Source organism: Nicotiana tabacum, chromosome 24, assembly GCF_000715075.1.
Source record: "Nicotiana tabacum cultivar K326 chromosome 24, ASM71507v2, whole genome shotgun sequence".
In the NCBI taxonomy this organism is placed as follows: Eukaryota; Viridiplantae; Streptophyta; class Magnoliopsida; order Solanales; family Solanaceae; genus Nicotiana; species Nicotiana tabacum.
This window is the reverse complement of record NC_134103.1, coordinates 19195570-19206276: the sequence shown is the minus strand read 5'-3', so window position 1 is coordinate 19206276 and position 10707 is coordinate 19195570. Positions and strand designations below refer to the sequence as shown.

General features: G+C 33.9%; 1 protein-coding gene across 6 annotated transcripts; it reads left to right on the top strand.

Moving 5' to 3' along the window:
- The first annotated feature begins 3661 nt into the window (after positions 1–3661).
- On the top strand, positions 3662–10412 carry LOC107762455 (uncharacterized). Of its 6 annotated transcripts, XM_016580814.2 has the most exons (6): positions 3662–4318; positions 4535–4561; positions 5115–5314; positions 6710–6945; positions 7061–7862; positions 8020–10412. In XM_016580814.2, exons 3-6 carry the CDS (start codon positions 5266–5268, stop codon positions 10119–10121), a joined length of 3189 nt encoding a protein of 1062 aa, XP_016436300.1. In that variant the 5' UTR covers positions 3662–4318; positions 4535–4561; positions 5115–5265; the 3' UTR covers positions 10122–10412. The 6 variants fall into 6 exon arrangements, with proteins under 6 accessions (XP_016436300.1, XP_016436301.1, XP_075103277.1 ...); XM_016580815.2 differs by lacking the exon at positions 4535–4561; XM_075247176.1 differs by lacking the exon at positions 4535–4561 and having other exon boundaries at positions 5115–5910.
- Positions 10413–10707: the final 295 nt, after the last annotated feature.

Sequence of the window (10707 nt, the reverse complement as noted above, 5' to 3'; positions counted from 1 at the left end):
GTTTTTCAAGTAAATCGCATCTCTAACATAATTTCGACTTCCAAAAACTATTTCACAATACAACTTAAAAATTCTTTTTTAAAGTTTCAAACGAATCTATATCTAAAGGCTAGCTACTTATCTTAAGATTCTGTGATCTTTGAGCATTTCAATTGTACGTAGCATGATATTAATATCAAGATATTAACTACTACAATATTTTTGCATGATATTACATTTTTATCACACTAAAACTAGGATTGTTTTTCTTCAGCAAGCATAGTTACAAGTATTGGAATTTAACTACTTTTACACAATAAAATGCATGATTTTTTGATAAGACATCTGAGTAAGCCTCAGTTTCGTTACATAAATTGTATCATTAAATTTGTTCTTACTATTAAAAGAGAGCACTAGCATTTACAACTTAGATGTACATAATTAGAAAGACTAACACGCGTAAGCCAATAATTTGAAGGTGTAACGTAAAAATATTAAAATGCAAAGTATCCTATCACTTTTATAATACTATTCTTAGGATATGCTTTTGCGCGTATAATCATATCAATGAATACAAACCTTTAAAGAATTAGATTAATATTAGCCATCTTCTTTAATTTAATTTAACTAGATACGGAATTTAAGGAAGTAGGAAAGAAAGACTTTTGAAACTTGTGATCTTGCACATATTAAAATATTTGAGTGGCTATAAAAATTTGTCATTAGTGATAAAATAAAATATTCATATTTAATTATTTTTAAATTTAAAAGTATTATTAATTTTATAAACGAATTAAAAAAGAAATAGTGTCATTATTTTTGGAATGAATAGAGTATTAAATAATATGTTTGATCTCAAAAAAGAAAAAAAACTTGCACCACAAAAGTTCTTAGATGCTAAGAGTTTAGTTATTTCTTTTCAACATTAAAAGTAACTTAATTTAAACACATGATTGTTTTTTCCTCAACATTAAATGAAATAGCTTATTTTTCATTATTCAAATTTTAAATATTAGCTCATCACAAATTTTTATAATTTTAACTGCAACTATAATTTTTTCTACTAAGCATTCTACTCTCAAAGAATAAAAAATTTGATCTAACATTTTTCTTTTGATTCTTTATTTTTATTGACTCCTACCAACAACTTTTTTTTTCTTTTATATTCTTAAATATTTTTATTTGTTCTAATTATTTAATGTAGTTTTAAAATAATGTCTTACAAAAATCAATGAATAAAAACTTCCTTTTGAATGGGAAAATAATTTGTTTGACATGATTGTGTTAGGTACTCAATTTATTATTAAAGAGAATGTTGAACCTTGAAATAGACTTTGTTCCAAAATAAACTATTATCGAATGTTCCTTCTCGTATTATCTTGCTCCATAATATGTTCGTGTGCTTTTTATTCCTTCCCATAGTTCCTATAATTTCATCTATTTGTTGATTTCCTGTTAATTTAACTAATATCATATTTTAATAAATGAAATAATTTAATTCTAAAGTTATAATACTAAAACTTTTAACGTGGAAGGGTTCAAATAAGGAAAGGATACACGTAAGTTGAAATCTTTAACAAATTTTAAGGTCCTAAATTTTAGAACTTTCTGCATAATTCAAATAAACAAAGATTTAATGCTTAAAATTTTAGTTGCTTTTTAACACCTAAAATTTAGGAAAAATTATTAAATTACAGTTTTGTCTAATGTGAAAATTATTTTTAAAGGGTAAAAAAGGTGAACAATATTTCGCTAAGTATCTGCGTGCTTTTAATATAGTATATAGATTAAAAGAGTAATAACTCTAATTAACCCATTTAATTTGAAGTTGCAAAAGAATACCTACTTCAGCTTTTAAATGTAATAGAGAACTCCATTAAGCTAACCTCTTAGGTGGCTTCAAAAATTTGATTTCTCAAATCATGCTCCATTCCTTATAAAACATTTTAGCACTTGAAACAAAAATATTTTGGCATTTATCATTGTATATTTGTATTCTCAAAACATTTATTGTTGAACTACTTTAAATGAATAGACTAAGCTATTATTTGGATATAGAATTGGCTTAAACTTCAAAAAAAAAAAATTGAAGTGGTGTTGAAAAATAGTTTTTTTAGTTGAAGTTGTGTTTGGACATACATTTTATTTGATAAAATCATTAAAGTTTTGTTGAGTGGAAGAAAGATTTTCACTTAAAACCCAATTTTTGGAACTTGATTTTTTTTTATATAAAAACTAATCAAATTTCATGAACATGTAATATTTTTAATTTTTTTGTTGAAAAAGTAAAAAGAAATTTATATTCAAACGGGAGCTAAGAAAGGAAAAATAGGAGAAAGACATAATGATCACAAAGGAATCTTCACCAATCGACTAGTACATGTAAGATTTAACGGTTGGAACTAAAAATAACAATCTAAAAGGAAATATTCTATTTGAAATATCTATATTGGAGGAATTAAGGTATTGAAAACTCAAAAGAAAACTAAACCGTAAAGACATGAGTTTAATTTAATATGAGTTTAACTTATACACAATCATTGTATAAAGAATTTTTTACACTATCTTTACTTGTTGTAACAGATAATTTATTTTATATTAAGTATTACAAATTCTACCTTCTATAAAGATTATCTACAAATTTTTACACTACCTGTATACATAAATTTAACTCTTTTAATATTTTTAGTTACTATTAGTGACTTTTTCTTCAAAGACTCAAAATAATGGAGCGTTACTTTTAAGTTTTATCCTTCCGAAAAGATGTCAATGATGAGTTAGTGTAAAATTCACTACTACCCAATATTTACACTGAACATATTAATTTATTACAGTCAAGTGATAAATTAAGGTAAAAATTTGTTTTCATTAATTAGGATTTAGTGGTACAACATGAGTAAAGAAACATGTTATATATTCATTGTTTCGGTTGAGCACTCGGTCTTTTTTACCATTAAAAATAATAATGATCTCATTTTGTCCGTTAATTACGAAATTAAAAGTCACAAACTGTCACATTTAATAACCGAAGGGATTAATCAAACTCTATTCAAAGAAAACCATCGAATATATCACAAGAATAAGCACATACCATCATAGTTTATGGATTCTAAATTTGCCATGGAACTCATAACTTGTCTTAGTTACTGGGTTCATAATTAAATATTTATATATATTTAAAGAAATTTTTAGTACAAATACAATATTTATGTAGAAGTGATTGAGGTCGGTCGAACCCGCACCTCATATGCTAACTCCGCCTCTGCACACAATACAAGTACAACAACAACAAACTCGATGTAATCCCGTAAGTGGGAGCTGATGATGATAGTGTGTACGTATATTTTATCCTTACTTAATAAAGATCTCAAGACAAGTATAATCACAACAATAATTAAAAAATATAGTATTGGAGAAGCTATGAAAAGAAACAGTAATAACAATAAGGTAATAAGATAAGCGAAACACAAAAAATAACTGGTAGTAACAAAAATCTAAGAAAAAAATACACGAATAATATAAATACAACAGGTATGTAAAAAAGACGCTGAATATCTACTAACCTTCTGCCTCTTAAATAGACAAGTTTATAATTTATATTTATATAGTTTAAAATAAGGCGACAAGAGAGGGGTAAGGGGTATTAAATTTATTTCATTAATATCTGTACCAAAAACAAGGAAGGTGGAGAGAATCTAGAAATGCCCCCATTTCTTTTTCATTTCCTCAGTAACACAGAAAAAATTAATTAAATAAGCAATAAGGAAATCATAGAAGGAGAAAAGGAGTAGTATAAGTGAAGGAAAAAAAGCAGAGAGGAATAAAAAGGAGACCGGATGTTGACAAATTTCATGTCACTGTTCTTATTAGAAGCAAAGCAAAGCAGCCTCTGTTTGTTTGTGTCAAGATTTTCTTATCTGGGATCTCTCTCTCTTTCTTTCTAACAAAAATATAGTACACAGCCTTTGAAGTCTTATACAACTTCTGTCTCTTTCTCTCTCTTCTTCTTGTTCTCTCTCTAAAAAAAAGAGCTTTCTTTTTCTCTTTTTCTGAGAATTAGAACCAAGAAAAAAAAAAATACTTGTGTGGCCCCATCAGATGTAAATCTCCAATATTTTTTTCAGTTTCATTAGGATCTGAAGCTTCTTTAATTCAATGGTCTACTTGTTTCATAATTATTATTAAATATTTATTTCCCATTATTTGAGTTAATTCCACTTTTTTTTGGGTCACTCAATTTATCACGATTCTTGAGTTGGTGAATTACTTCAATTTATGTTCATTGTTCAATCCATGTAAAGGGTATTGAGAAGAGTTGGTTTCAAGATGTGGGGTTGAGGTAAATTCTTCTTCTTATTTTTATTATATACAGTTATTTGCTTTTAGATTTATTCTTATTTGACTTTTAAGACCCCCCCAAGAACAGAATATTTCTATTTTGCTTTGTTTAGTTTAATTAATGGTTTTGGATTCTAAACTTATGAGTTTTGTCAATATGGTTAATTGGGTTTGTACATTTTTTCTTATGGTATGTACTGTATTTCTTTAATTGCAGATTTGATTAAGTTCTTGGATTTTACTGGTGAGCTTATCTATTTTGGATCTTTTCTAGCTTTTGTGTTTATAATTGCTACCTCATTTACTCTTCTAATTGAAAAAGATTGGAACTTTAATTGCTTATAAAGTGGTATCTATTGCAATGATATTCTTAAATTCAATTATTTGTCTGAATTAGGTAGGCAAACTATTACTTTTAGGAAGAAGAAAAGTTGGGGTTAAGAGTTTAAATTGCATGAGTTAAAGATTGAGACTTTATTAGAAAAAAGGTCCTATATTAGTCTCTCTTTTTTTTTTGTTAATTTGATTCCTACTACACTAGCTTTAATTAAATTTCCAATGTGACAAGTAGAAACTTCATAGTGAAAGTGGATTACATTAAAATCCCATTTATCTGCTATTACAAGATTGCTTGTCTTCATTAGTAGATTACGGTAATTGGAGAGTTTTGGATTTCAGTGCCGCTTAGAGACAAATTTCTAGATTAATTGTAATCTTAGTCGCAGTCTGTTATCTTGTTTGTTTCCTCTGCTATCCTTGGACCCTACATTGTGATTCCTTCTTTCTGTGTGCTATAGGGAGCAATTAGTTTTTAAGTCTTGAAATGCCCGGGAACGAATTCACCGCCGTATGGCTGATCGGAGATTACTAGCTATTCCGGCTTCATGCAGGCGAGTTGCAGCCTGCAATCTGAACTGAGGACGTGTTTTCAATGGGTTCTGTTGGGAAATGATAAATGGCCTACTTAACTCAGTGGTTAGAGTACTGCTTTCATGGGGTGCGTGTGCACATAAATTTGACAAAGGAGTGATTGAAAAAGTATATGCAAGTCGTATATCTTGGTTTCTGAAAGAGTGTGAAAACTTCTCGAGTTTTTCCGCGTGTTGCTGATGAGAATCGTGCAGAGTGTGTGTAATACTCGGGTTGCTTTGATGCAATTTGTCTTTTTATAATTGATGTGGTCAGGTTTCTAAGAATAACTTTTATAGGTCCCTTCGGGATCATTTTACTTGGTGGACAAAAGTTATATGACCGAGTGTCCAAGAATTGTCTCATGTTAAGCTTAGGAAATGGTATAAAAGAGAAGTGCACAGGTTGAGACAATGCAGGCAAAATCTTCCACACCTGGAGATAATCTTGCATGTGCTGACCCGGCATCTTTAATTTGTAATCTATTCAATCAATCATTTGCGAATGCTGACAAAGCATTAATTGCTGATTAACGTAAAGGGAAAGTCATTGAAGTTAGCTTTTGATAGATATACTTGAAGCAGAAAAGTTGCTTTTTCCCTTTATGGTGGAAAAATATAACTGAAAGATTCTTCTTCAGGACAATATCTATGCGTTTGATCTTCTCTTCATCAATTTTTCAAGGTGCCCTGATATTTTTATTTTTGTTTAGGGTAGGCCCATCAATGAACATATCCACTAGTTGGCAAAATGTATGTCTTTCGAGACAAAGTAAGGGTTCTCTAAAATTAGAGAATATCGAATTCTCATAAACACGAACATAATTGCTACTAGTATTGTTGCCTACATCGATGCTTTTTTGTTTTTAGCTAAGTCTACGTAGGATATAGCAAAACCATCTTAGGATACCTCCCTTATCATCTTTGTGTGCTACTTGTTCATAGCCATTCTATAGTTTTATGTTTTTTCCCGAAGCCATTCTATAGAAATTGACTTTCACTTTGTTAGTATCTTCTTATCATATCACACTCCCATAGCACTCCTCCTTTTCGCTCCTGTTATGTTTTCATTCTCCTAGACGACTAAATTTGAATATTGGAATTATCTGCATTTAGATACCAAAATCCCATCTACTCTCACTTAACTTTCACTTTGCTAAACGTGCGGTATCCTAAAACCTTTACTCTCTAATATACATATCTATGCTTCCAGTTTTTGGTTGATTTTAACTAGCTCCGTCACATACTAAAAGATACATAATAATATGTTTACCCTCTCAATATTAACGTGCTTTACTTAATGCCTACTGGAGTTTGTAATGCCGTTGGTGTTTGCTGTTATGTGTTGGGATCATATGTGCATAAATAGATAGACTGAATATCTTAATTCTGTTTTCTTGTGATCATCCTTTTAGAACAGTTTTGAAGTTTATTCAGAATAAACTGCTTGTTTTGAATTAAATTCTTGATTCCTAACTTGTCAGGAATGGGAACACAAGTACACTGTAAAGGCTACTTACCAAGCTATTACTCTATGAGGGATCTTAATGAGGACTCTAATAGCAGCAGTTGGCCCCTATTTTATGGAGATAAGACCTTACCGAACGGTCAATATTGTAATGGTTTCACGTCAAGGACTATAACTGATGCATATCCAGGATATGATAAGGACATTCTGAAGCAGAAGATGCTTGAACACGAGGCCATATTCAAGAATCAGGTAATCTTGACTTTTTGCCTTTTCAGAAAAAATTTAATTGGAAAATTTTATTGCCCTTTTTTGCTTTGTTTCAACCGGCATACAAAAATATACTTATGCAAAGGTTTGGTTGTAGGTGGTGGAACTTCATCGCCTTTACAGAATTCAGAGGGACATGATGGACGAAATTAGAAGGAAGGGAATGCCTAAACTTCGCTCATCGATGGAGCCATCGTGTTCATCTAGTCATCTAGGATCTCAAGTACCGTCTGAAGATGCTCGGAAATGGCACATAACAAACTTCTCCTTGGAAAATTCCAGTTATACTAGACCATCTACATCTGGTACTGAAATTGTTAATTCTCCCTTTAGTTCTTCAAAAGTAAATGGTGTACAGTCTGGTCGAGTTCAATTGCAGAACGGTTATTCTTCAAAAACCTCTGATGTTTTGGAGACTAGGCCCTCGAAGGTCCGGAAAAAGTTGTTTGATCTTCAACTTCCAGCTGATGAATACATAGATACAGAGGAAAATGAGCCGTTGCGAGATAATGTAGGATCTTCATTTCCCAGTTATCCTGCTAATGGAAATTATATAGTTGCCCGAGAGAGTGGAGCAAAATTGTTTCTTGGTGGTGGTGCAAAGAGTGATAGCGGAAAAGATGCTTCGGCATCCAATTCGTGTTTGAGAAGCTCTATTGGGTTGGCTGATCTAAATGAACCAGCACAGCTTGACGAAGCCACCCGTCCAGTTGCTTTTCTTGGTTATGGTACTAATCATAAAGAAACTAGAAGCATAAATGCTTCTGCTAGGTCAAATCCGCCGTTTGTGACTTTGCCTTGGAATTCCAATTGTGCACGCCCGAATGACTCTTTAAGTAACGTATATGTTGACAGTAGAAGCAACGAGAGGGAGTGGTTGGCATCGGCATATGAAACAGGTAACAATTCCTTTCAAAACTTCTGTATCTTACTTGAGTTTAGCAACTTCCGGAGTTCATTTGTACCTACCTTGAGTTAGTTACTTTTGAGAGAGAGAGAGGTTCCTTGTTTCTTGATTTCTGTGATGATATATAAGAGGTTTGCTTCAATTTGCAGGTAACACCAAAGGTAGCTCGGCTTCATTTCCGAGAGGTCTTGAACAAGAGAAGATACCTGTAGCTTCCCATCAAGCAACAGTAATGATTAACAAAGCCTGTCAACTGTCGGGAGTTCATCCAATTCACCATAGTAAGGATGGCATTTGGAAAGATAGAGCAGGTCATAGTTTAGATATCTCTCACAGAAATGGCGAGCAGTCTCATGGTGAACCATTTGTTACTTCCAAGATGGCTAGTCCATATCCATGTCCGAGTTCCTCCGAATTTAGCAGTTTGTGGCCACACTCCGTCTCTCCGTGGGAGAAGTCAAATGGTAGCTTTACTCAGAGGTTATCCTCAATGCATGCAAACTCATTCTTCAACTCTTCTGCAGTAGCTGGTAAGGGTTCACAGTCATCTCAAAGCCAAATTGGTGACAATTGGCACGTGAACAGCAATTCTAGGTTGCATCCTATCCGTAATGGTTTTTACCATGGATCCTCATCTGGGACCAAAGACTCACCAATTCACTTTCCTACAGTTGCTTTTGACTCTTTGAACCATATTAAGGGGGACCATTTTAGGTCTCAGTGCTCTAACAATGCATGTGAGAATTTTCTCATTAGCTCTAACAATACGGATGTTGTGACATCTGGAAAAGGTTTCGACTTAAATGTACTATCAAAGAGTGCACTCAGTGAGGAATATCCTAGGCAAGGTGTTGAGTTTGGTGATGAAAAAAGAGAGCCTCAAGATCCGGTAACAGTTTTGCCATGGCTTAAAGCTAAAGCAAATGGTAAAAATGAGGGCATCGATAGTAGGATAGGTGAAACTTCAACAAATTCTGGCTTTGTCCAGGCCTACTCAAGCCCTCTTTGCCATACACCGATTGATCCATCAGCTTCTGAAGATCACCACATGAAGACCGCAAAAGAAGTGGGGGAGACGCGGCATATAAGAAAAATTCTTGGTGTTCCAATCCTTGATATTCCCTCTGCTTCCAGAAATGAGTCATCATCACTTGTTTCCACTTCTGCTACTCTTTGTTCCTCTCCCAAGAGAGAGAGTATCAGACATCAAAGGAGGAGTATGGTCATTGACATTAACATAGCTTGTGACATTTCTGAGGTTGAGCCCGAGAAACCTTCTGCTGTGGAACCAATTGTTACTGAGAAAGTTATGGAGACGGGAACTACCAACATCAAGAATCACTTTGATTTGAACTCATGTATTACTGAGGATGAAGAACCAGTTTCTGCTGAAAGCAATAAGGCTAATGTGAAAACTATTCTGGATATAGATTTGGAAGTCCCTGTAGTTATGGACATTGAACAAGACAATTTCCCTGGAGAAGAAGACAAGCAATGTGAAGCATCTTTGCAGCTGCCTGACGATAAACCTGAGCACACGGAGGAAGAATTTCTCAGGACTGCAGCAGAAGCTATAGTTGCCATCTCATCGTCCAGTCAATGCATCCCCGTAAAGGAAACATGCAATGATCCATCCGATGATCCTCTGGAATCCCTACGATGGTTTGTCAATGTGGTCTCTTCTTGTGCAGCCGAGCTTGATGGCATGATGGTTGCACGTTGTGGTTCTAAGGAAATAGATTACTTTGAGGAAATGACATTGCGACTAACAGAAACGAAGGAGGAAGATTACATGCCAAAGCCTTTTGTTCCTGAAGTCCAAACAGTGGAAGATGGAGGGGCCAGTTCATTAACAACCCGACCCCGAAGAGGGCAAGCAAGGAGGGGAAGGCAGCGGAGGGATTTCCAAAGGGATATACTTCCCGGTCTAGTTTCATTGTCAAGGCATGAGGTGACCGAAGACATTCAGACATTCGGAGGGTTGATGAGAGCAACGGGCCATACTTGGAACTGCGGTTTGACTAGAAGGAACGGGACGAGAAACGGAGGTGCTAGGGGAAGGCGGAAAACGGTTGTGGTCACCACCCCTGCAACGGTGTTCACCACAACGAGCTCTCCACTAATACACCAACTTAATAACATTGAAGCCAGTTTGGAGGATAAAAACCTAACAGGGTGGGGAAAAACACCTAGGCGCCCGCGGAGGCAAAGATGCCCTGCAGGTAATCCTCCGGCTGTCCTGTTAACTTAAACACAGGCAAAAATGAGGTTGTAATATTATCGATTCATCATTTATAGAGATGACATTTAACGGATTTAGGGAGCTTTGTTTATGAGTTTCAGGAGTGAGTTTTTAGCTATATGGGGATTGTTTTTGTACATGTCTTTGTTTGCTCCATAATTTGGAGCCCCCATTATTATGTTTCTTACATTGGATCACTGACCTTGTATTCAGGAGATGCTGCTGCATAATGTCTTGTGTATTTATACAGCATTTCTTTAGCTGTGTATTAATGCTATTCAGTGGTGTTGTTTGGTTCCACATGCTTTTTCCTCAATCTTAACATCTAATTCTCATGAGATTTGGCCATTTGATCTCATGAGAAATGCTATTATTACTGTAAAGAGGCCGAAGATTATATTTGAGAATAGATTCTTTATTTTCCTTTTCTAATAGAGAAATGATTTGGATAACATCATTCTCAATTTAACCACTAAGTAATTTTGTTCCTTATGTTAACTAATCTCTTTCTAATTTACTATCTCCCGCTTTGGTTTTCTAGTATCTTGTCGCGGTCACTGCTTGATGCTATTGTTAGTGCTAGTGCTTTCTTTCA